Source organism: Macaca fascicularis, chromosome 16 (assembly GCF_037993035.2).
Source record: "Macaca fascicularis isolate 582-1 chromosome 16, T2T-MFA8v1.1".
Taxonomy (NCBI): domain Eukaryota; kingdom Metazoa; phylum Chordata; class Mammalia; order Primates; family Cercopithecidae; genus Macaca; species Macaca fascicularis.
The window spans coordinates 66,730,245-66,757,264 of record NC_088390.1 but is presented as its reverse complement, the minus strand read 5'-3'; the positions used below and the strand labels follow the sequence as shown (position 1 = coordinate 66,757,264).

The 27,020-nt window shown below is 43.2% G+C and overlaps 2 protein-coding genes across 22 annotated transcripts in view; one reads left to right on the top strand and one right to left on the bottom strand.

Moving 5' to 3' along the window:
* LOC102132592 (leucine-rich repeat-containing protein 37A3) overlaps positions 1–14,845 on the top strand; it is a 37,592-nt gene extending 22,747 nt beyond the window's left edge. Inside the window, 7 exon segments of the mRNA XM_015437932.4 lie at positions 1,863–1,934; positions 2,504–2,578; positions 7,266–7,384; positions 9,333–10,091; positions 10,094–11,139; positions 11,744–11,848; positions 14,705–14,845. Of these exon segments, the coding sequence (XP_015293418.3) occupies positions 1,863–1,934; positions 2,504–2,578; positions 7,266–7,384; positions 9,333–10,091; positions 10,094–11,139; positions 11,744–11,848; positions 14,705–14,758 (2,230 nt within the window). The 3' untranslated portion in view covers positions 14,759–14,845.
* The window catches only part of LOC102133354 (leucine-rich repeat-containing protein 37A3-like), an 82,426-nt gene continuing 63,415 nt past the window's right edge, over positions 8,010–27,020 (bottom strand). For 10 of the 21 annotated variants that reach the window (XM_074019972.1, XM_074019971.1, XM_074019970.1 and 7 more), the window contains 4 exons: positions 18,033–18,130; positions 13,597–13,769; positions 12,162–12,251; positions 8,010–11,438 (listed from right to left, as the gene is read on the bottom strand). The gene's annotated coding sequence lies outside the window, so the exon portion shown is untranslated. Of the gene's footprint in view, positions 11,439–11,528; positions 11,608–12,161; positions 12,252–13,596; positions 13,770–18,032; positions 18,131–27,020 lie in introns of all 21 variants that reach the window. The other 11 variants (XM_074019958.1, XM_074019959.1, XM_074019949.1 and 8 more) reach the window with 10 other exon arrangements.

Sequence of the window (27,020 nt, the reverse complement as noted above, 5' to 3'; positions counted from 1 at the left end):
AGCTATTTGGGAGACTGAGGAAGGAGGATTACTTGAGCTGGGGAAGTGGAGGTTGCAGTGAGCCAAGATCACGCCACTGCACTCCAGCCTGGTCAATGGAGCGAGACCCTGTTTTGGTGGGGAGGGGAGAGGAGAAAGGAAAGAAATAAAATAGAGAGAAAGAAGGAAGGGGGAGGGAAGGAAGGAAGGAAAAAGAGAAAGAAAAAGAATGAAGAACGAAAATAAAAATTTTTTAAAAAGTAAGGTTAAAGTAAACCCTTTTTCTTCATACAGATTGAACACACGAGTTCAAATCACAGCTTTGCTGCTTAATAGCTTGGTGACCTAGAACAAGTTATATAACCTCTCTGTGCCTCAGTTTCCTCATTTAAAAATAGGGCAATAATATCTACCACATAAGGTTATCGTGAGGATTAAATGTGAAATGCTAATCACAAATACCTGGCAACCCAGTAGATACTCACCGTAATAATTATTATTTGAATAATTTCTGCAGAAGTACAATGATGATTCTTTGGTTAACCTAAAGGCAGATTTTCTATTTCTTCCTGTTTCTTTTCTTTTTCTTGTTCACTTTAAAGAATTAAAAAGAAAATCGATTCCAGCATTTTGGAATAAAAATTTGCATCAAAATCAATGTATTCATTTTATTGACATATAAACAGAATGTCATTTGTTTATTCAATAAACATTTGTTAAATGCCTAATACATTTCAGACATCATGCCAGGCACAGGGATGACAGGGCACGGTGGTGGGCACCTGTAATCCCAGCTACTCGGGAGGCTGAGGCAGGAGAATTGCTTGAACCTGGGAGGTAGAGATTGCAGTAAGCCGAGATTGCGCCACTGCACTCCAGCCTGGGTGACAGAGTGAGACTTCATCTCAAAAAAAAAAAAAAAAAAAAATTGTGATCTGTGCCCTCAAGGAGCTCATAGTCCAGGAGACTGACAAGTGGCAGGTGATTACATGCAATGTAAGAAAGACTGTGATGTCATACAAGAAGAAAGTGGGAGTATGGTTTTGACCAGTTCCTCCTGTTAGATTTATTCCTTTTTCTTTGGCTATAAAGCAAAAGAATTGGTCCTATTTTTTTTAACTGTGCAAATTAAACCATAAATTTTAAAAACTTCATAAAGATAAAAGACAAGCAGCCAGCTGCAGTGGCTCACGCCTGTAATCCTAACAGTTTGGGAGGCTGAGGCAAGTAGATCACCTGAGGTCAGGAGTTCAAAACCAGCCTGGCCAACATGGTGAAACCCCGTCTCTATTAAAAATACAAAAATTAGCTGGGCATGGTGGCGGGCGCCTGTAATCCCAGCTACTTGGAAGGCTGAGGCAGGACAGGAGAATCGCTTGAACCTGGGAGGTGGAGGTTGCAGTGAGCCGAGATTGAGTCATTGCACTCCAGCCTGGGCAACAAGAGCAAGACTCCATCTCAAACAAAAAAATAAATAAATAAATAAATAAATAAATAAAGAACAACTTGAATTGTGATGAGCAACTTGAATTATGGAGGACGCTAGAAATAGTGTTTGCTACACAGTCAGGACTTCCTACCAACATAGTCACTTGTAGGGTTTTTGACCTGAAAAGTTCTGTGGCATATTTTTTCTTTGCTATCCACTTTTTTTACCTTGTAGTTCTTCCCCTTGTTCTCTCCTCTACTTTATCTTCTAGAGACCTGGGTAGTTCCCAGAGGAATAGCGCTTTATGGAGTCTAATGGTGATTGATTAGATAAAAACAGAAAACACCTTTTTCTTTTTTACCTACAAGTTCCATAGCAAAAAATGAATATAAACTTTTCATGCAGTTTCACACATTGAAAATGCAGGTTATTTGAATTCCATTCCATTTTTCAGAATTCTCTATCGCAATCCTCTCACCACTGTTGAAGATCCGTATCTCTTTAAATTGCCAGCATTAAAATATCTGTAAGTACTATAGTACTCTCATAAGTCATGAGATGATTTATGCTTTTTAAATTTTTATCAAAGCTTAAGTATTTTGCATTTAGGCTAAAATGTCATAATTTAAATTTTAACTGGGTTATTGAAAAAAAGTTATTGGCAAAGAAAAAAATTAAAGAGAATGTATAATTGTCAAGACAGCAAGGGAAGAGAACAGTGTTGAAGAACCCATATAGATTTGGAACATGTAGACACATGGAGAAATATTATTTAACCAAGAAAACAAAGGGGAAAAGGTGTTCATTATTTTAAAAATGAAAAAAAGAGTAAATACGATGGTGAATGCAATATGAAAATGAGAAGATAATCATAAAAATGGTGTAAGCTCTGCTCTTGAATATCATTAATTTGATGATGCAAATCAACTTAAATTTCTTTAATAAGAGCTCCCTGGAATTCTACAGCAACTCTTGAGCTGGCTTGTTTTATAGAGAAGCCAAAATTGAAGTAATCACATGTCCTTGAAATGTCTTTTTAAGTACAGAATTTTTTACTGGGGTTCATATCATGAGTGTTTTGTCTTTCTTCTTCAGAGACATGGGAACAACGCAAGTCCCACTTACAACACTTAAGAACATTCTCACGATGACTGTTGAACTGGAAAAACTGTAAGTTATTTTTTTCTTAGATTTATTTTCACTTAGTTGGTTCTTTAGGTTTGTTTTATTATTTTCTTAAGTCAGGTTTATTGAGGTGTAATTTTCATATACTAACATTCACCCTTTTCAAGTGTACAGTTTGATGAGTCTGACAAATGTATAGTTACATAACCACCACCACATTCCCAATATAAAGCACTTCTGATGCCTCAAAAAGGCCCCTCATGTCCCTTTGTAGTCAATCTCCTCCTGCCACCATCAGCCCCTGTTAGCTACTAATCTGATTTCTGTTCCTATACTTTTTACTTTTGCCTTTTCCAGAATGTCTTATAAATGAACTCATATAGCATGTGTTTGGCTTCTTTCACATAGCTTTTTTTTGAGACACAGAGTCTCACTCTGTCACCCAGACTGCAGTGCAGCGGCATGACCTAGACTCACTGCAACCTCCGCCTCCCAGGTTCAAGCGATTCCTGCCTCAGCCTCCCGAGTAGCTGGGATTACAGGCGCATGCCACCACTCCTGGCTAAGTTTTGTATTTTTAGTAGAGACTAGATTTCACAACGTTGGCCGGGCTGGTTTTGAACTCCTGACCTCAAGTGATCCGCCCGCCTCGGCCTCCCAAAGTGCTAGGATTACAGATGTGATCCACCTCGCCTGGCCTCACTCAGCATAAGATTTTTTGAGATATGCTACCATCCATGTTGTTGCACCTATTACAACAGCTGGCCCTCCATATCTGCAGGTTCCTCATCCATGGATTCAATTAACCATGGATGGAGAATATTTGGAAAAAATAAAATATATAAAACAACAATAAAAACAGTAGAAAATTTAAAATACAGTATAATTATTTACATACCATTTACCCTGTATTAGGTATTTAAAGTATACCTGAGGCTATACACAAACATTATGTCATTTCATATAAAAGACTTCAGCTGTGGACTTTGGTATCTGCAGGGGGTCCTGGAGCCAGTCCCCTGCAGACAACGAGGGACAGCTGTTCACTCCTTTTTATTGCTGAGTAGTGTTCCAGTTGTGTGGAAACCCCATCTCTACTAAAAATACACAAATTAGCCAGGTGTGGTGGCCCACGCCTATAATCCTAGCTACTCTGGAGGCTGAGGCATGAGAAGTGCTTGAACCTGGGAGGTGGAGGTTGCAGTGAGCCGAGATTGCACCACTGCACTCCAGCCTAGGCGACAGAGCGAGACTCTGTCTCAAAAAAAAAAAAGTAAAAAATAAAACTGTTTTCTGAAGAGCAGAAGTTTTTAATTTTGATCAGCTTTAAATAAGCAATTTTTTCTTAAATGGCTTGTGATATTTCGTTTCTTACCTAAGAAATCTTTAAGAACCTGTTGTCTAATCCAATGTCAAAAAGATTTTCTCCTCATTACATATACAACTCCTCAAACATATACAACTTCTCCCAGAAATTGTATATGTTTAGGTCTATGATCCATTTTGAGTTAATTTGCATATATTATGTGAGGTATCTTTTTTTTTTAATTTTATTTTTATTTTTAATTTTTTTGTAGAAATGAAGTCTCACTATGTTGCCCAGGCTGGTCTCAAACTCCTAGTCTCAAGTGATCCTCCTGCCTCACCCTCCCAGAGTGCTGAGATTATAGGCATGAGGCACTGTGCCTGGCCTTCTCTGCAGGTTATATATATATATATATGTCAGCCAGGTGTGGTGGCACACGCCTGTAGTCCCAGCTACTAGGGAACCTGAGTCAGGAGGATCACTTGAACCCAGGAGGTGGAGGTTGCAGTGAGCCAAGATGGCACCACTGCACTCCAGCCTGGGTGACAGAGCAATACCATGTCTAAAAAAAACCAAAAAAACAAAAGGTCCTGCAGGGCCCTATTGTGAGTTTGTTACACAATTTCCTGCCACTTAAATGGGTGCCACCACCCCACCATATGGCAAGCTAAATAGAAACTCATTTATGCTAAGGCTCCTTGAGGGCATTATAGAAGATTAGCATGGAAAGGGCCCTTCATTTCGCACTCTGCTCCATTCATTTTTGTCAGGTCACTCTCTTATCTTCACCACATTGTCAGATCTGTTTTACTGCTCTAGTCTCACTTCCCTCAGCCTCCTGCAGCATCTTCCCTGTCAGCTAGATCCCTTCCTCTCTGGATGAAGTCCTCTTCATCGACCAGCTTTCTCACTTATTCTCTAAGACAGTGAGGATCTGTCTGCTTTTTTCTTGACCATTAGTGGATAGAAAAAAGCTCTCATTCTCTGTAACCATTTGTCACCAAGGCCATAAAGACATTGAACTAACTGCCTTATGGGAGTTCGTTATTGGAAGTCTTCAGGAGTTTACACATTGATATACAAAGTAAGTAGGCCAGTGCATTTGAGTCTTGGCTCATGTGTAATGATCTTTAATGCATATTGAAAAATTATTCTCAAGTAAGGATAACATACACCTCAGGTCATTTACAGTCTCAAAGGTTTGTCAGTATACTTTAAAACAATCCTGGGAACAGTTCTAGATTGAAGGAGACTAAAGAATCATAAACACTAAGTGCAATGTCTGATGTTTGACTGGATTCTGAATTTGTTTAAGCCATGTTATGACTGGGACATTGTGAAAATGTGTATATGGACTACATAGTAAACGATGATAATATTAAGTTCCATTGGGTGATGATAGTATTCTGGTTATGTAGGAGAATGCCTTGGTTCTTAGGGGCTGCACACTGAAGTCTTTAATGGTGAAGGGTCATTATGTCTGCAACTGACTCTCAAATGGCTTGTCCAGAAAATGTATTAGACACACACACGGAAAGCAAATGTGGCAAAGCATAACAATTGTTGATTCTAGATGAAAGTTATACAGGTGTTCATTATATCATTTGAAAATGCTTTCCAGCCACCCTAAGGCTTAAAGGAAAAAAAATAAAACCTTTAAAATAAAAAGTTGGGGGCAGAAAAAGAGTAACAAAACCTTTGGACTTGTGCCTGTAATCCCAGCACTTTGGGAGGCCAAAGAGAGAGGGTTGCTTGAGCTCAGGAGTTCGAGATCAGGCTGGAGTACATGGTGAAACCCCATCTCTACAAAATATACAAACATTAGCCAGGCATGGTGGCACACACCTGTAGTTCTAGCTACTCAGGAGGCTGAGGTGGGAGGATCACTTGAGCACAGGAGGCAGGGGCTGCAGTGAGCCGAGATTGCACCGCTGCACTCAGCCTGTGTAACAGAGCGAGACCCAGCCTCAAAACAAACAAAAGAAACATCTTTGTGTCAGAGTTAAGGTTGCTGTATAATAAAATGCTGGGGTACGGTTCTGGGTCCAGTCCACATGAAGATCAGAGGCTTCCACTGGACCCAAAGGAATAATACTAGTCACTTGTGATTATTCCTCTATAAGGTTTGAAAGATGTATCAGGCCAACTTAATGCAGTTTTAATCTAAAACTTCTATACATTGTACCCCCAACTCATAGGCTTCATGTATCCATGAAACACTCTGTCTCCACAGTCTTAATGTGGCCCTAATAAAGCCGCCCTCTTGGAGGACTCAGAAAAGGCCCCCCACAACCTCTGCAACATAATAATTATAGTAGTTAACTGCTATTGAGCACTCACTGTGTGCCAGGCATTTTTCAGGTATTGATTCATTTAATCCTCAAAACTCATTAGAGGTAGGTACTATTATAATGACTAGGTCGAGGAACAGAGATTAAGCAATTTGCCCAAATTCATATTATTAGCGGAGCTGGGATTTAAGCCCAGTCTGGCTGTGGAATCTGTATTCTTAATGACCATGCTATACTGCCTAAGATTAACCTTTTACTCCAGTTACAGGGATTGTCTTTATCTCTCTGAAACTGCCCCCAATAAGCCATAGCAATAAATTAATCAATTGTCTTGGTTATTTCTTCTGCCCAAATTTACATTTTGAAAAAAATTTAAACATACCAGAAAGATGAAAAGAATAGTATAGAATCCAATTGAAAATCAGGCACTGCATGTCATGTCTTCATTTCCTTTAATCTAAAACATTCCTCTACTTTCTTTGATCTTTCATGACATTGGCATTTTTTAAGAGTCAAAGATAGTTGTCTTGTAAATGTCCCACAATCTGGATTTGTCAGTTTCCTCATTTTTGGGAAAAATACTGCATAGGTAATGTATCCTTCCTGCCTCGTAACAGCAGATCGCCTATAATACTAAATTTGATCACTTGATTAAGGTGATCTTCCAGATCTCTCCATTGTAATTATTTTGCTGGCTGCAGTGGCTCACACTTGTAATCCCAGCACTTCAGAAGGCCAAGGTGGGAGGATTGCTTGAGTCCAGGAGTTCTACACCAGCCTGAGCAACATGGTGAAACCCTGTGACTCTTCTTAGAAGTCTACCTTCTTCCTGTGTACTTTCAGCCCAAAGTGAGACTTTTGAGTTGGGAAGAAATACTTCTGAATTAAACTACTGATCAGTGTCACCCAATTCTAATCCCAACCACCTTTATTCTAGGCATACCATACTCACTGCCATACTTACTGTTTGGTTGGGTACCTTTGCCCTCCTTCCTATTGGCCTTCTAGTTCCTACCCAACTGTCCAGTCCACGGGCCTCAGTAACACCTTTTTGCCCACCCCTGTGGTAGCGTTGGCCTGCCTCCTCTACCTACTCAACCGCTTTACCACTAATGTTTTGTGTTTTCATCTATAGGATCTTACCTAGCCGTATGGCCTGCTGCCTCTGCCAATTTAAAAACAGCATTGAGGTTGTCTGCAAGACAGTCAAGCTGCATTGCAACAGTGCATGTCTGACAAACACCATACATTGTCGTGAGTCCAAATTGCCTGGTGATCAATTGTTACATTATTTTAAGTATTTGTTTTTAAACGTTTTATTTTTAATGATGATAAAATTGTAAGTTAATGATATAATTGCTTTATTTTATTTACTCATTCAGAGTTAAACTCCCTCAATTTCTGAACTATTCCCTTGCTGAGAGTCAGGTTCTCAGTTATTATTACAAAATTTAATAATAGAACGGTTCCATATGCACAAAGGACCAAGACAAAGGAATGGGAAGACTAGGGAATAACATTAACATCCACACACTGTGTACTGTGCTCTCTGCTTGGTGCTTTGCCTCCAGTGACAATTATTCATATAGTGCAATGTAGTTTGTAAACTGGTTTTATATCCATGGGGTGTCAAGTACTCTCTGCCTTACAGGACAGATGTAGATCTGGTTTTGATTTTTTTGTTTTTACAGGTTTATAAGAGTACAAGTGATGCTGTTTTATTTGAAGCCTGAGAGTTTCTGGTTCCATAACCAGAAATTGCTGCCTGGCTCTTCTAATGGAATGGAGGGCTTTTCCAAGCTTAGACCATCCAACGCTGAACTTGCTCTGAATTCAAACCTTTCCATTCACAGAACAAAGGCACAAGTGCTTTCAGGAGTGTTTCTGTAGATTAGGTTTATTAGCACCAACTTCATGACTTCTAAAATGTGACTGCTTTCATGTCCAGATAGCTTGAATACAGGTATCTATGAGTGATATGGGGTGGATAATTAATAATGCTTGGCTACTTATATAAAGACAGTGTTGCTTATTTTTCAAAACTTTTTTTTTTTTTTTAACCAATTATATTCTTCCCTTCTCCCCAAGAGGTGGGCAGAAAAGCACTGGTAATCTCCTTTTACAGATGAGGAAAAACAAGATCAGAGGTGCTAAGTGCTGTACCTTGTGCCAGGTCTTCTGTCCTCAATTCTGGGTTCTCCCCAAGCCCATGTTTCTCCTTTCTTACAATCTTTACTTCTTCCTCTGACCCTCAGCACCACCTAAAATACTTTTAATTCTGGAAAAGAAAGCCAGCTGCACACGGGCACACTTTATCTTCATGCAGTCAGAAGCTTTGGATGGTTCCCCATCCAGAATATTAGAGATAAAATGAAAGCAAAGTAGGCAACTGATAAAAGTTGCTTTTTCCCTTCTGCATTTTAGGTCCTCAAGTAATGTTTATCCAGAAACTGCTGTCATACCATAGATTCATTCTACATTCAACAACATAAGCATAGCATACAATCTGGCAAATTAAAAATCCCTTAACCTACACCCTGGATCCCTGTCCAAATTTAAGAAAAGAATTAAGGTGGACACGGTGTTTTTTCCACGTCATGTCTTCTGTGATGGGGCTACGGCATGTGGGAGCAGAGAATGGGGTGGGTGGGTGGAGCGTGTGCCAGATGAGGATCTATCAGCAATGGGAGGGGCTCTCCACGTTAGCATCTCCACCCTGCTCCTCTCAGAGGACCGCCTTCCATTGCATTCAGCTGTGATGGTAGCAAGAACACGGGTACACTGAGGACAAGGAGAGAGGGAGCCTTGTGCTCTCTCTCTGCATCTGAGGCAGGACAGCACAGGGTACGGAGCAGTCTGCAGAGAAGCCAGCTCATCAGGGAAGCACTTGTCTTCCACTTTGGGCTTTGACTGAGCACTGGGCAACTGGCCCCTGGGGATCAACGGAATAATCCTAAGCAGAGTTACTCTGTGTCACACTATGGAATGTTCCAAGTAGGTGGCCATGTTTTCAAAAGATGTCTTTTCCTCCTCTTGTTGTTGCCGTTTCATAGGTTTAGGATTGGGTGTGTGTTTCTCCTCTCTGAATGGCACTCGAATGTTTGCTGACTCCTACTCTGTGTGACTGGGGCGTACAGCTGTGGACTGATGCGTGCCGTCCCATCATCTTTCATGATCAAAACAGTCTCTTCTTTTTTCACAGCTGAAGAAGCATCTGTAGGGAATCCAGAAGGAGCGTTCATGAAGGTGTTACAAGCCCGGAAGAAGCACACGAGCACTGAGCTGACTATTGAGCCGGAAGCGCCCTCAGACAGCAGTGACATCAACTTGTCAGGCTTTGGGAGTGAGCAGCTAGACACCAATGACGAGAGTGAGGTTATCAGTGCACTAAGTTACATCTTGCCGTATTTCTCAGAAGGAAATCTAGATGCGGAATCAATATTGTTACCGTTCACTAAACTGCTTTTTGCAAATGTGCAAGATCGCGATAGGCCCCTGAGTATTTTGAAAAACAATACAAACAGCCCTTCTCTTCAACCTGCATCCAACAACTCAACTTATGAAAATAAATTGAGAAAGCTATATTTGCTAGAAAAGACACTAAATGCGGAAAAACAAGAAAAAATCAATGAAGTTAAAAGGGACGAAAAAACTGCCATGCTTATGCAGTCCAGCCTTCTAGGTAACAAATTTAAACGCCAATTATTTGAAAAGAAATTAGAAACTGTCCAACCACAGGAAAACAGCCTGGCAAAGATTCAAAGTGTAGGCAACAACCTGCAGAGAGTGAACAGAGTCCTCACGGGCCCAAGGAGCATCCAGAAAAGGCACTTCAAAGAGGTGGGAAAGCAGAGCACCAGGAGGGAAGAGGGTGCGCAGGCATTTGTGGAGAGCGCTGCCCAAGAAAAAAGGCTCGGGAGCCCGGTCTCAAGGGAGCTGGAACAGCCTCACACAGAGAGGGGCGTGAGAAGTTAGTGGGAAACACCGTCTACACCAAGCCTTCGTTCACCCAAGAGCTTAACGCAGCAGTGTCTTCTGTGCTGAAACCCTTCTCCATGGGCGAGCCTTCTGCCTCCACCCCTGCAAAAGCCCTACCTGAGGTCAGAGACAGATCGAAAGACTTAACCCACGCCATTTTCATTTTAGAAAATGCAAAGGCTAGAGTTAAAAGTATGAAGGCTGCTAAACCAATCATACATTCCAGAAAAAACTACCGCTATCATAAAACTCGCTCCCGCGTGGCCCACACAACACCCAAGGTCAAAAAGATTAGAAAGTTGAGAAAGGAAAGTTATCTCGATAGACTGATGCTTGCAAAGAGGCCGCTGTTCTCTGCAGCGAAGAGCCTCATAAATTCCCTTTCACAAGGGACTTTTTCATCTTTAGGAGACTGGAGTCCTCAGGAAAATCCTTTTCCTAAACTATTTGATCCTTCAGAACGTGTTATAGAGGACACTAATGTAAAGAACACAACTGCAAGAAATGCCTCTGAAGAAAACATTTTTATGGAAAACACTACTATGCCGGAAGGCACCATCTCTGAAAACACAACCTACAATCCTCCTCCTGAGGCAGATTCCGCTGGGACTGCGTTCAACTTAGGGCCAGCTGTTAAACGAACTAATCAGACACAATGGGAATACAACAATGTGGGCACTGACCTGTCCCCCGAGCCCAAAAGCTTCAATTACCTGTTGCTCTCGTCTGCAGGTGATCAGTTTGAAAATCAGCTAACCGAGCAGCTACGGTCCCTCATCCCCAACAACAATGTGAGAAAGCTCATTTCTCATGTAATCCGGACCTTAAAGATGGACTGCTCTGACACCCGTGTGCAACTGACCTGTGCCAAGCTCATCTCCAGGACAGGCCTCCTGATGAAGCTTCTCCGTGAGCAGCAGGAAGTAAAGGCGTCCAAGGCAGAATGGGATACGGAACAATGGAAAACTGAGAACTATATTAATGAGAGCATGGAAGCCCAGAGTGAACAGAAAGAGCAGAAGTTGAGTGAGGTGAGGACCACACAGAAACATGAGACCCAGATTTCCCATCATTTAGTGTATTCCAGGAAAGTGCCCACACAGGAGAACCTGGGACTCCTAGGCCATAGCTCGTCCTGGTCATGTAACTTCGGCCATGACGGTGATCTCCCACTTTGCTCATGTAGAGGGTGAAATAGATTAGTGCACAAGGTGAACTGTAGACCAGGGGTGGTAGCTCGCGCCTGTAATCCCAGCACTTTGGTAGGCCAAGGTGGGTGGATCACTTGAGGTCAGGAGTTTGAGAACAGCTTGGCCAACATACTGAAACCCTGTCGCCACAAAAAATACAGAAATTAGCTGGGTATGGTGACACATGCCTGTAATCCCAGCTACTGGGGAGGCTAAGGTTGGAGGATCACCTGAACCCAGGGAAGTCGAGTCTGTAGTGAACTGTGTTCGCACCACTGTACTCCAGCCTGGGTGACAGTGAGATCCCATCTCAACAAAAATAAAAAAGAACCAGTAAGCTACTCACCTGGAACACTGGGGTTTTGAAAAGTTAGCTTTCATTCTCTTTGTTTTTGTTTTTTTTTATTTATTCTTTCCTTTTTTTTTTTTTTTTTTTTTGGTTAAGCTCACGAAAGAAGTTCCAGGATATGGCTATAACAACAAACTCATCTTGGCATTATTTGTGACCGAAATTCTAACGACTTTAATTATAATTTGCTGCCTCATTGAGGTAAGGACAATAATTAATTCAGGTTTTCAGAATGCAGTGCTGTCTTTGCGTGGATTCAGAGCCCACAAACTGAAAACCAAAGCCACTTTCCCACCTGCTGCTACTTGACATTCTTCTTCAGTCGTTTAAGGCTGAGGTACGCTTTGTTCTTTTACTGTAGTGTATATTCCAGGATTTTAAAGAAACCTCACTTCCAGGAGATTTCTATGAATTGAAACCAAGTGAATCCCGCTAGATTATTTTAAGAAGTTAAGTTGATATAATAGCAAAATTTGTCCCACCCAAAACGATGTCAACAATTGGATGTACTCACCAAGTCACCCTTACTCTGCCACTAATTTATTTCCTTGTTGCTGAAAGGATGAGAGACGTATAATCTCCACCTCACGGAGTTGTCATCACCCTGGAAAGGAAGGAGACAGCCAATAGAGAGAAGTATTGTCTTGTAGACTTATTAGGTTCACACAGTATCGTCCTTCTCCAGTGTGTAAGGTGTTGTCTAAATAGCTCCAGTTAAAGCACTACAGAGTAGCCATTTAAAAAAAAAAATTGTTGGCCACATTTTTAAGTTCACAGGGGAGGGGAGCATCTCATACTCCAGCCCTCCTGAGCCTAGGCCCTCTGTGAGATGTGTCACTGTTTCTTGGACACCATATGGGACAATCCCCCTTGGATTAGAGATGCTCAACCTGCATCAACATATCTAAAGCCTACATCTGGCTACTCTGGGGCGAGTCCTGTTCACAGTGCCCATTCCTGGAGCTTCCCTCTGTTTGCCTTTTGTTCAATTACATAATGTATTACTTTTCCCAAGAGGCCACTGCTAGCATATTGGAAGTGATTTAATAAGCTGGCACCCTTGACGCTATGCTACCGGTCCAACCTTACTTGCCTCATTTACCATTTCCATTATTGTGGCAGCCCTCCATTCCAGCCAGAGCAGCCCCTTACCATACCCCAGTCACACCATCCGCATTTCTGCTCTGGTCTGTGCATCTGTCCATCTAAAATGCCCTTCACTCTGCCTGTGGGAGTCCCATGAATCTCTCCAAAGTGAAGTCAAGTTCATCTTTCTGCTTGAAACCTTCCCTGAATATCCAGCCCTCCTGAGCCTAGTCCCTTCGTGAGATTTGTCCCCATTTCTTGGACACCATATGAGAGTCTTTAGAGGCTGAAGTGGGAGGATTGCTTGAGCCAGGGAGGTCTAGAATGCAGTGATCTGTGGTCATACCACTGCACTCTAGCCTGGGCAACAGAGCGAGGCCCTGTCTCAAAAGCAGCCACCACCAAAAACTATATTGGGATTTTAATAGGATTACATTAAATTTGTAGATTAATTTGAGAACTGACATCTGTACAACATTCTAGGAACGTGGTATTTCATGTCATGTATTCATTTCTTGTTAATGTCTTTCAGAAGAATTTTAGGATTTCCATCATATAGATCTTACACATCTTTTGTCAGATAAAAGATCTTTGTATTTTTGTTCCTAAATACTTCATACATTTGCATTGCCATTGTAAATGGGATCTTTCTTCCATTTTCTAATTAGTTAATGGTGGTACATATGAAAAGTATTTGAGATTTGTGTGCTGCTCTCTTGATTTTGCTTCTAGCCACCATACTGAATTCTCATATTGCTTCCACTAAAATCTTAGTTGATTCTCTTGGGCTTCTTTGACTGTCTAACATTTATCATTTCATATGCAAATAATGATAGTTTTGTCTCTTCCTTTTCAATACTTACATCCTTTCCTTCCTTTCCTTTTTCCTTTCCTTTTTTTTCTTCTTTTTCAGGGCCTTGTTGTCACCCAGGCTGGACAGCAATGGTGTAATCTAGCTCACTGTAACCTCAAACTCCTGGGCTGAAGGGATCCTCTTGCCTCAGCTTCCTGAGTGGCTGGGACTACAGGCAGGCAGCTAATTAAAAAAATTTTTTTTGTACAGACAAGGTCTTGCTATGTTGCCCAGGCTGGTTTTCCAGCCACTTTAGAGGAAGGACTCAGATTTCCTTTTTGTCCTACTTTTAAGAGTTTTTTGTTAGGAATCGTCTGTTGAATGTTAGCTAAAACGGTCAATAAAATGTATTAAGTGCTAGCTGCATGCAAGATCCTAAGTTAGATACAGTTAGCCCTCTTCATCAGCAGGTCCACATCTTCAGATTCAACTGGATGAGGCTGAATACTTGAAAAAAGAAACAAAAATACAAATAAAAAGTATAACAACTGTCACCATTGTACAATATTGATACATTTTATTAGTGATGACTTAAAGTACCTGGGACCAGGCACGGTTGTTCACACTTGTAATCCCAACACTTTGGGAGGTCAACCTTGGTGCATAGTGAAACCTTGTCTTTACTAAAAAAAAAAAAAAAAAAAAAAAAAAAAAATCCAGGTGTGGTGGTATGCACCTGTAGTCCCAGCTACTCAAGAGGCTGAGGTGGGCAGATCACTGGAGCCCAGGAGGTTGAGGCTGCAGTGAGCTGTGATTGTGACACTGCACTCCAGCCTGAGCGACAGAGGGTGATCCTGTCTCTAAGTAAGTAAATAAAGTATATGGGGGATGTGTGTTGGTTATATGCAAATACTGCACCATTATATGTAAGGGATTGAGCATCCACAGATTCTGGTATGGTGTGGGGGCGGTATCCTAGAACCAGTCCCCCGCAAGATAGCAAGGATGACTGAACTGTGGACGAATCAAAGCTCTGTTGAACAGCATACAATTCCTGTCTTCAAAAAAGTTATCTCATCAGGTAGAGGAGACTTATAATGAATAAAAGGAATGAATACAGATTTGGAGATAGTGGTTGTTGTGATGGATAATCTTAATTGTGTTTTCTTCCAAAACAGATTCGTTGGAAGAAGAGAAGGGCATCAAAGGAAGATAACTTGAGCCCAAGCTAAGTCGTCTGGATGACCTGGAGCCGTGTTTGAAAAATTTTATTGTTAAGTATTGTTTTTTACTGATTAAATCAATGATAACATTCTTTACTTTGTGGTTGTGTTATTCAAAACAGGATTTTTAACAATGATAAAAATAAAGCTTGTTAGATCATTTTTAATGTAATAAATTGCTTCCTGAAGATTTGATTAAAGAGAAAACTAGGCCAATCTAAGCAGAGTCCAAATGAAGTAGAAGGTCCATAGAGAACAGGGGAAAAAAGGAAGTTGTGGAACCACAGACGCACACAGTAAAAGGAAAAAATTGGCCAGGCACAATGGCTCACACCTGTAATCCCAGCACTTTGGGAGGCTGAGGTGGGTGGATCGGTGGGTGGAGCCCAGGAGTTTGGGCAACATGACAAAACCCCCATCTCTACAAATATATGGGCAACATGACAAAACTCCCATCTCTACAAAAAATACACAAACAAAAAACATTAGCCAGGCATGGTGGTGTGCACCTGTAGTCCTAGCTACTTGGTAGGCTGAGTTGGGAGTATCGCTTGAACTTGGGAGGTGGAGGTTGCAGTGAGCTGAGATTGAGCTGTTGCACCCCAACCTGGGTGACAGGGTGAAAGAGTGAGACCCTGTCAAAAAAAAAAAAAAAAAAAAGGAAGAAAGGAAAGAAAAGAAATTTACTTAATTAAATTAATTAATCTATTTTTGTGACAAGGTCTGTTTCTGTCTCCCAAGCTGGAGTACAATGGCAGAATCACAGCTCACTGCAGCCTCAAACTCCTCAGCTCAAGGCATTCTCCTGCCTTAAAGGCCTCCCAAAGTGTTGGGATTACAGGAATAAGCCACTGGGAGGCTAGATTTTTTCTGAAACAAAGTTTGGCTCTGTCACCCAGGTTGGAGTGCAGTGGTACCATCTCGGCTCGCTGCAACCTCTGCCTCCTGGGCCTAAATGATCCTCCTGCCTCAGCTTCTCAAGTAGCTGAACTACAGGCACGTGCGCCTGGCTCATTTTTGTATTTTTTGTAAAGAAGGGGTCTTGATATGTTGCCCAGGCTGGTCTTGAATTCCTGGGTTAAAGTGATCCACCCACCTTGGCCTCCCAAAGTGCTGGGATTGCAGGTGTGAGTCACCACGACTGGCCAAAAAAATGTTAAGTGTTAAAATCAAAAAGAAAATTCACCAAGCTATTTTGCAGATTTTTCTGGAGAGATAGAGATACAGAGATATACATATACAGAGAGAGATAAAGATATACAGATAGTTCTGGACTGCACACCTTATGATAAAATAGTATCGGTTGGGTATAACTTTGTTGCAGAAAGGACAAAGGGAACTGATTAAAGACTTAAGGCATATATATACATATAATGTTTTCCCAATTCCTCATACCATACCTTTTTGTTAATTTTTATTGATATAATTAATTTATATACCATAAATTCACCCTTTTAAATAAGTGCAGAATTTAGTGGGTTTTAGTATAGTATTCACAAGGTTGTACAACCGTCACCACTATTTAATTCCAGAATATTTTCATCACCCGAGAATCACTGGCCCTACTCCCCATTTCCTCTCCCATTTCCTGGCAAGTATTTACTGACTTCCTGTAATTTGCCCATTTGGGACATTTCATATAAATGAAATCATACAACACACAATTTCACTAAATAAGACTTTTGTGTGTGGCTTCTTTCAAACAATTTTTTAAAATTGTGGTAAAGTAGGCATAACATAAAATTTACACTCTAATCACTGCCCCCCTCTTTTCTTGAGACAGGGTCTCACTCTGTCGTCTCAGCTGGAGTGCAGTGGTGTGATCATGGCTGACTACAGCCTCAACCTCCCTGGGCTCAAGTGATCCTCCCATCTCAGTCTCACAAGTAAATGGGACCACAGGCACATACCACCACACCTAGCTAATTTTTGCATTGTTTGTTGAGACAGGATTTCGCTATGTTGCCCAGGCTTGTCTTGAACTCCTGGACTCCAGTGATCCTCCCATTTCAGCCTCCCAAAGTGCTGGGATTGCAGGCGTCCGCTACCACACCTGGTTGTCTGTAACCACTTTTAGGTGTACAATTCAGTAGTGTTTAGAACATTCACGGCTGGGCGCAGTGGCTCAAGCCTGTAATCCCAGCACTTTGGGAGGCCGAGACGGGCGGATCACGAGGTCAGGAGAGCGAGACCATCCTGGCTAACATGGTGAAACCCTGTCTCTACTAAAAAAATACAAAAAACTAGCCGGGCGAGGTGGCGGGCGCCTGTAGTCCCAGCTACTTGGGAGGCTGAGGCAGGAGAATGGCGTAAACCCGGGAGGCGGAGCTTGCAGTGAGCTGAGATCTGGCCACTGCACTTCAGCCAGGGTGACAGAGCGAGACTCCATCTCAAAAAAAAAAAAAAAAAAAAAAGAACATTCACATTGTTGTACAACAAATCTCCAGAACTTTTTCATCTTCCCAAATTGAAACTCTGTACCTATTAAACACTAACCCCATTCTCTCCTTCTCCCAGCCTACGGTAACCACCCTTCTACTTTCTGTCTCTATGAATCTGACCACTCTGAGTACCTCATGTGAGTGGAATCACACAGTATTTCTCCTTTGGTGACTGGCTTATTTTGCTTAGCATAACGCCCTCAAGGGTTCTCCATGTTGTAACGCATCAGAATTTCCTTCCTTTCAAGGCTGAAGAATACATCTGTTATATGGATCAATCACATTTGCATTACCCATTCATCAGTTAATGCACATGTAGGTTGTTTGCACCTTTTGGTCATTGAGAATAATGCTGCTGTATACATATGTGCATGTGTTTCTGCATGACCATTTGTTTGCAATTCTTTTGACTATATATGTATGAATAGAATTACTAGGTCATATAGTAGCTCTAAGTTTAACTTTTTGAGTAACTGCCAAAGTATCTTCCATAGTGCTACATGGTTTTACATTCTCGCTAACAATATATAATGGTTCCATTTTCCCCAAATCCTCCCCCATACTTTTTATTTTTATTTTTTTAAAATAATTACAGCCATGCTAGTGAATGTGAAGTGGCATCTCATTGTGGTTTGGGTTTTCAATTTTATAATACTTTAATTTTTAATATCAAAAGAATATACTTGGCCTGAGGTGGTGGCTCACGCCTGTAATCCCAGCATTTTGGGGGGCCAAGGTGGGTGGATCACCTGAGTTTAGAAGTTCAAGACCAGCCTGGCCAACATGGTGAAACCCCGTCTCTACTAAAAATACAAAAATTTGCTGCGTATGGTGGCACGCACCTGTAATCCCAGTTACTCTGGAGGCTGAAGCAGGAGAATCATTTGACCCAGGAGGTGAGTTGGAATCACGCCACCAAACTCCAGCCTGAGAGGAGACGCTGTCCAAAAATAAATAAATAAATAAATAAATAAATATACACTAAATTATTTTCTTGTATAATTAATAAAATTATTTTACAAAAGAAGTCCATTACTAACACACACTTGCATGCAAAGCACAAAGACACATCTAAGGGCCAGGTATAGTGGCTCACGCCTGTAATCCCAGCACTCTGGGAGGGAGGCCGAGGCAGGCAGAGCACTTGAGGTCAGGAGTTCGAGACCAGCCTGGCCAACATAGTAAAACCCCATCTCTACTAAAAATACAAAAATTAGTCAGGCGTGCTGGTGGGTGCCTGTAATCCTAGCTGCTCGGGAGGGTGAGTCAGGAGAATCACTTGAGCCCGGGAGGTGGAGGTTGCAGTGAGCCAAGATTGTGCCACTGCACTCCAGTCTAGGTGACAGAGCAAGGATTCCTCTAAAAAAAAAAAAAAAAAAAAAAAGTACTAAAACTAAGTTGGCAAGAATTTACATGTAGTCCTTTCTACATATAAGACATAAACACCTGATACTTGATTCATTCCCTTCATTCTTCAGCCAGCCTCCCAGGACAAGTCTGGCAACGATTCTGACCATCGGGCAACAGAAATTACCTTTTTACAGCTTATGTTAGGACAGCCTACGTGGGTTTACATTTGGCTTAATATAATACTACCCTACTTCTCCAATAAGTATTTAAGCATTTATAGAAAAATGGAAACTTTTCAATTTAACCACTTCTTCTACCCTAGACGATCTGAGAAAGAGGTGACATACCTCACTTCAAGGAAAAAAGGGTCCTGTTTGCTCACAAGTATTTCCTCATAAACCTTATTTTTGAAATGCTTTTAAAACCAGATTCTAATTTAATTAATCTAGATTTGCAAAATTATAAAGGAAAAGTCTTGCCGGTTGTTGCTTTGGTTAATTTCACAATTTAGTAAATTGCAACCACGTATTTAATACAAAGCAGCCTTTGGTGGGGGCGGGGGGGGGTTGTTTAACAAAATGCAACTCATTACCAGCCCACAGAAACTTTTCCATGTGAAAACAGAAGAGGGATTGCCATGGAGAGATTCATTATGGATTTCGGGAGGGCTTTTTCCTCAGAAATAGAATGAAAAGAAAAAGTCGCTGTGTAAGAAATCTGATACTGACGCAGAAGTTGGTCCAAAAGTTTATCTTCGGCAATTATGTCTAGATGATCAACTACACATCTTCTACAACAGGTGACACGAAACCGCATTTCCCAAGCAAGGCAAAGCAATCAAATGAGTTATGACACGCGTTCCTGCGGTCTTATACTTTTATTTTTGATTTAACAGTCAAAAACAATTTTGAATCAGATGAATTACCAAATTTGGTTGGGTCTTGTTTGGCTTTCTGCTTTGCTTTTTAATCAGCCACTTACCAGCAACTGTTGCACGTGCCCATTAGCACTCGAAGAATAAAAACAAACACACAAGACCAGGTAAGGTTCCCCTACTAACCCAAATGATCCGTTTCCTTAACACAACTTAAAAACCACAGTTAGGAGTGTGAAAACAGGCATGTTTTTGTGTGTATTTGTGTGCCACGATCGGTCCAAATCCTTAATTCCCTTTTAAGGAACAGATATATAATAAAAATTCGAAAGAAACCTCATTAGAAATGCAAAGAGGTTTGTAAAACAAGAGGCTTTCATTCCAGAAAACCACACCAAAACAAGGAGAGAAAAATGAATGCAATGGATATGTGTTTGCCAAAGTTTCTATCCTGCCCGCGGAGACACTGCACTGCACACATTTTGAAGAGGAAAAGAGGGAGTTGAGGGGGTGTGAGAGAGATCGAGCGAGTGCGGCCTCAAACTGCAACAATTCAATCTCCATTTTGAACAATGCACCTCTTTCCTCTTGTAAATCCAGTTTTTCTCTGTTTGGGGGGTCGGCGGGGTTGGGGGGAGACCGGAGCAGGATGCACAGTACAGGACTGAGCAAGGGGGGAGGGCAGAGGAGGTGGGGAAGGAGTCTGCGGCAACTGCGCTGAGTGGGTACCTGGAGTGCTGCTGTGGGTACTATGGCTCCTGAAGCTGCTTTCCATATAGTAACTGGCGTCGTCGTCGTCGTCGTCTTCCAGCTCCTCCGAGTAATCGGAGTCATCATCGTCTTCCTCCATCTCATCCTCCTCATTGTCCTCAGACTCGTGGGTCTCCTCGGTGTGGCCGTCCTCTTCCTCCTTCTCGCTGTCGTGGTCATTGTGCACCACCTTGGTGACGGCCCTCAGGGCCACGATGGTCCCGGCCAGGTGGCCGCCCCCGCCTCCTCGCCCCCCGTCCCTCCCCGGCCGCCGCCCGGGGGCGCTGGTGCTGCCGCGGAGGGATGGGAGAGTCGTGGGGGCGGGGGACCGGCGGCGGCGGCTTCCTCCGGCTACTGCTGCCCCTGCTGGGCGAGCTCAGCCGCGTCTTGGGGTCCATCTCAGCCTGGCCTGCGGCCCATCTGCCCCGGAGGCTACCGCGGTGCCGCGAGCGAAGACCCTCGATGGGTCCAGACGTGGGCCGTGGCGGCGGTGGCAGGGCTCGCAGCGGGAGCCGCGGGCTGCTTGGGCGGCCTGTCCACCTGCCCCTCCGATTGGAGCCTAGGCAGGAGGGAGAAGGTAAAGCGGAGGGGAAGGGGCGGGCGCAGTGGGGGCGGTGGGCAATGCTGGGGCGGGTGGGGAGGCCCGCGGTGCCGGGCGGGAGGGGCCCGGCCGGCGGAAGCGGCTGGAGGGAGAAGGCTCAATCAGAATTGCTGCGGCCCCACGCCGGATCGCCTTCTGCCGCTATCTTGTTTCTTCCCTCTACCAGAGCGGGGTCACGTGAGCTGCACCGCGGGAGAGCCTGGGACGCAGCGACGCTACGCGGCGGCGCTGCGGGAAGCGCGGGAGTGTAGAGTCCCGGGCGGGAGCCCGGAGCGCCCGCACTCCGCGCAGCGCGGCGCGGCTGGACTCCGGGCGCCGGTGGCGCGGCTGAGAGGGGCATGCAGTTCGCGAAATGCCCCTTGTCAAAGGCCTTCGGAGACCACAGCCTCCGTCTGGAGCCCAAAGCCGGCCAGACCTCCTCCCCGCATCTCCCCTTCTGCGGCTGGGAGAGGAAGGCAGGGGAGCCCCCAGGTATTATTGCCCTCTCGCCCCATCGGGAAACTGATGCTGAAAGAGCCAGAGAGAGAAAGAAAAAAAAAGTCGCGGAGAGGGGCCGCCCGAGCGACCGAAGGCACCGGGCAGCGCCAGCGACGGAGGGAAATTAGTTGGGGGAGACAAGCAGACAAGCCCCCAGAATTTAGGGAACTCCGAAGCTTGGAGCTGGAGTCCTGAAATTGACTCCGATGACAACCGCTGTGGATCTGTGCCAGGAGCCACGCCCTGAGGGAAGGGCGTCCTAAGACCTGTTGCGTGGAATCCCCACTGGGAAAGCCTCAGTAAACTCCAGAACGCAACTACTGCACTTCCAATCTCCCGCCACCTTCCCAATGCCTTAGCTAGGACCTCGTTTGCCGTGGAAAAGAGGGAATCTTGTCTAAAACCTACTTCACGGTGTTACATGTTTGTATTATCGGGAAATAACCTTAATTTATTGACCTGACATGTCACTAGCTTTCAGCTTAGCCCAGGGGACGAATCATGGAGACATTTCAGGCACCCTGAAACCTTATCACAGGGACTCAACCCTGAGTGGTTGAGGTCAGCTCTTCAGATAAGAGAAAGATTTTATAAACATATATTAATATTTATGGAGATAAGTGACAACCAAAAGTAATTTTTTTTTCTTTGAGACCGAGTCTCACTCTGTCGCCCAGGCTGGAGTTCAGTGGCGCGATCTCGGCTCACTGCAAGCTGCGCCTCCCGGGTTCACGCCATTCTCCTGCCTCAGCCTCCGGAGTACCTGGGACTACAGGTGCCCGCCACCATGCCCGGCTAATTTTTTGTATTTTTAGTAGAGACAGGGTTTCACCGTGTTAGCCAGGATGGTCTCGATCTGACCTCATTATGGGGAGGCCCATCTCGGCCTCCCAAAGTGCTGGGTTTACAGGCGTGAGCCACCGTGCCCGGCCTCAACCAAAAAGTAATTTAAAGAAAAATAGTTGACGGGGCGCAATAGCTCACACCTGCAATCCCAGCCCGTTGAGAGACCAAGGCCAGACAATAGATTGAGATCAGGAGTTCGAGACCAGCCTGGGCAACATAGCAGGACCTTGTCTCTAGAAAAAAATTGAAAAATTAGCTGGGCATGGTGGTGCACACCTGTGGTTCCAGCTAGGCAAGAGGCTGAGGTGGGAGGATCCCTTGAGCCTGGGAGGTGGATGTTGCACTGAACTGTGATTGCACCGCTGCACTCCAGCCTCAGTGACAGAGCAAGACCCTGTCTCAAAATTTTTAAAAAAGAAAGAAAGAAAAATACTTAACAGGATTCTGTACATCAGATAACTTATTTCAACCTAGTTAGGAAAATAGAACACATATGTGAGATGAAGATTAAAATACAGGCACAAATTGCCAAATAAATGCATTCAATACAATTTGGTTGAGCTCTAAGGGTGACAAATGTGTCTATGTCTCCAGGGACCAGGTAAGTAATGTAAGTCAATAAAGTAGGCAAGGTGAAGACCTAGGCCAATGGAAATGCCCATATTTTGTTTGAAGAGGGTGGCCAGGTGTGATGGCTCAGGCCTGTAATCCCAGCACTTTGGGAGGCAGGCGGATCACCTGAGGTCAGGAGTTCGAGACCAGCCTGGCCAACATGGTGAAACCCCATCTCTATTAAAAATACAAAAAAATTAGCCGGGTGTGGTGGTGCACGTCTGTAATCTCAGCTACTCAGGAAGCTGAGGTACAAGCATCACTTGAACGCAGGAGGCAGAGATTACAGTGAGCTGAGATCATGCCACTGTACTCCAGCCTGGGTCACAGAGCGAGACTCTGTCAAGAAAAAAAAAAAAAGCGGAGGGGGAGATTTGGGGAGACTGAGTGAAGTGGGGGACTGAGTGAAGCTGGTACCTGAGTGAGAGGTAGGCAGAGGGGCAGGCCAGCAGCAAGGCTGGGATAGGAAACCTGAAGCTTCCTCCCCAAGCTGAGAACTCAAAGAGGGAATGAAGTGATTCCAGGAAAACATACTAAATTCCCACTGTATGTATACAGAACTTCCAACTAATTCAGTTCAAACAATAAATTCAGCATCTAAGATCACCAAACCCTTCAGAAGAAAAGCCACCATGACAGAGTGACAGAGTCCACAACAGACTCAACAGACAGCCAGCAGCACAGTCAACAATAAACTCCCAGAATTAGGTCCCCAAAGACTGTTAGAAACCAAAAAGAGAGCAGTTATGATATGTAATGTTTTCAAAAATAAAAAAGTACAATCACAAAGATGAACTATCAAAGACAGATTATTAGGAATGAACAAATATATGTATTTTTTTGTTTGTTTGTTTGAGACAGAGTCTTACTCTGTTGCCCAGGCTGGAATGCAGTGGTGTGATTACGGCTTACTGCAGCCTCAACCTTCCCAGGCTCAGATGATCCTCCCAACTCAGCCTCTTGAGTAGCTGGGACTACAGGCATGCACCACGCCACCTGGCTAGTTTTTAAACTTTTTGTAGAGATGTAGTTTGGCCATGTTGCCCAGGCTGATCTTAAACTTCTGGATTCAAGTGATCCATCAAATTCGGCCTCCCAAAAGGCTGGGATTACAGGCATGAGCCACTGTGCAGGCCCCAAATAGATTTTTTAATAGTTTAGAAATGAAAAACAGGAGCTGGAGGCCATTATCCTTAGCAAACTAAAGCAGGAACAGAAAACCAAATACTGCATGTTCTCATAAGTGGGAGCTAAATGATGAGAACACACGGACACATAGAGAGGAACAACAGATACTGTGGCCTATAGGAGGGTGGAGGGTGGGAGGAGGGAGAGGATCAGCAAAAATAACTAATGGGTACTAGGCTAGGCTTAGTATCTGGGTGACAAAATCATCTGTACAACAAACCTCCATGACACAAGTTTACCTATAACAAACCTGCACATGCACCCCTGAACTTAAAGCTAAAAAAATAATTAAATCAGTACATGAACAATCCTACTGATAAAATGTAGAATTTCATTTCATGTCATTTTATTTAGAATTTTATAAATCTTCAGTCATACCTGGGAGAGCGCTAAAGCACTGATTAAAAGCAAAAAACTAGAAATAATCTTTATGTCTCATTGGGAGCTGGTTAAAGAAAAACGGAATGTTATACAGTCTATACAAAGTAATACAGATCTGTATTTCAAGACTACAGTCACTCAGTATGCAACATAACAAATAACAAGGCATTAATCATTGTTTTAAAGAGAAATGCAAAACACGACGAATGGGATTTCTTGGATAAATCTAGGTATCCTGGATATCTTTAAATAAAGTTTGTTTTAAAGAGTCTGACTTTGAGATTTTATAAATATCTTTGAATAGTAATATTCTATTAGAATCTAATTATTTATAGTATACTTTCATAAAAGATCCTCCATACAAAAGGAACATTTGGATAAACAGAATCAAAAAAATTCTTTTTTATAATTTATATAGTAAAACTGATTTTGAAGTTAGGCCCTTGGATTTTTTTTAGTAAGCTTTAAAAAAAATGTAAAATTTCCTCCCCACTACTATCTATCTATCTATCATTTATTTATTTAGAGATGGAGCCTTGCTCTGTTGCCCAGGCTGGAGTTCAAAGGTGTGATCTCAGCTTACCACAACCTCCGCCTCCCAGGTTCAAGCGATTCTTCTGGCTTAGCCTCCCGAGTAGCTCGGCTTACAGGCACAGGCCACCACGCCTGGCTAATTTTGTATTTTTAGTAGAGATGGGTTTTCACCATGTTGGCCAGGCTGGTCTCGAACTCCTGACCTCAAGTGATCCTCCCGCCTCAGCCTCCCAAAGTGCTGGGATTACAGGTGTGAGCCACCGTGCCCGGCCCCTACTACTTTTAAAAAAGTAACAGCTTATATTGTCAAGACATAGAAATGGCAACCTTGATAAAGTAATGAGTAATAGTACATTCCCTTGGTTGCCACCCTCAAAGGATTCTGAGCTCTATAACACAAAGTAAGACATTTTCATTATCATACTTTTACTTATACAGAATATCAAAGTAACCCACAACAAGTTAGGCACATCTCTATTTGATTCAAATACACAATAAAGTCCTGAAAAAACAACCCTCTGTGGATTGTTTTGGGGGGTTTGTTTTGTTTTGGAGGAGGGGGGCTGCTGTGCTTAACATAAAATATCCACATCCAGCAAATCCTTTGTATGTGAAACGTACAGAGCTGATTTCTAATTTAATTTAGAATTCAAGCTTTTTTCCAGTTTCAACTGGACTACTTGGTACCTTGCATCTATTCATTAAAAAAAAACTCAAAATAGGACCAAGCACGATGGCTCATGCTTTTAATCCCAGCACTTTGGGAGGCCGAGGTGGGCAGACTGTTTGAGCTCAGGAATTCCAGACTAGCCTGGGCAACACTGTGTAACCCCATCCCTACTAAAAATACAAAAATTATCGGGGTACAGTGGCGCATGCCTGTAGTTCCAGTTACTCAGGAGGCTGAAGTGGGAGGATGGCTTAAGCCCAGGAGGCAGAGGTTGTAGTGAGCCAGGACTGCACTACTGCTCTCCAGCCTGGACAGCAGAGCCAGATCCTGTCTCAAACAAAAGGGGAGGGAGGGAGGAAGGAAGAAAAGAATATTCCAAAAATTATGGGAAGTAACTAAATTCATTTGTGTGTCATTTCATCTTTTTGAAGTTAAAAGTAATTGACATTTTGGTTAGTAAATGCAATGTCTGCAGCTGAAATATACAAGTTTGGATATTTAAATTAAGGCCAGGCACAGTGGCTCATAATCCCAGCACTTTGGTAGGTCAAGGCAGGCGAATCCCCTGAGGTCAGGCATTCAAGACCAGACAACATGGCGAAACCCCATCTCTACTAAAAATACAAAAATCAGCTGCGTATGGTGGTGGCAAGCACCTATAATCCTAGCTACTCGGGGCTGAGACAGGAGAATCGCCTGAACTAGGGAGGCGGAGGTTGCAGTCAGCCGACATTGCACCACTGCACTCCAGCCTGGGCAACAGAAAAAGATTCCGTCTCAAAAAGATTAATTAATGAATTAATTAGGTTGTTTTCTACATTAAAATCAAATTTTACTAAGGAACACATAAAAGAACATTGAATACATTTAGGAGGTTAATTTTTTTAAAAGATTTTTTAAAGCTGAACCATAATTAAGAATATCAACCTATGATCCTTTTTTAAAGGGTATGCTTTCTGTTTTTCCCCAGGTCAATTTTCCTTTTTTAGCCTTTTTTTTTTTCCTTTTTTTTTTTTTTTAGACGGAGTCTTGCTCTGTCACTCAGGTTGGAGTGCAGTGATGCAATCTCAGCGCACTGCAAGCTCCGCCTCCCAGGTTCACGCCCTTCTCCCGTCTCAGCCTCCCGAGCAGTGGGGGACTACAGGCGCCCACCACCACGCCCGACTAATTTTTGTAGTTTTAGTAGAGATGGGATTTCACCGTGTTAGCCAGGATGGTCTCGATCTCCTGACCTCGTGATCCGCCCATCTCGGCCTCCCAAAGTGCTGGGATTACAGGCGTGAGCCACCGCGCCCGGCCTTTTTTCTTCTCTTTTTTTTGAGATGGAATCTCACTCTGTTGCCCAGGATAGAGTGCCCTGGTGTGACCTTGACTCACTGAAACCTCTGCCTCCCACCTTAGCCTCACGAGCAGCTGGGACTACACGAATTTTCTCTCTCATTTTTTGAAATGGGGTTCTTGCTTTGTCTCCTAGGCTGGAGTGTAGTAGTGCGACCGAGGCTCACTGTAGCTTCAACCTCCCTGGCTCAAGCAATCCTCTTGCCTCA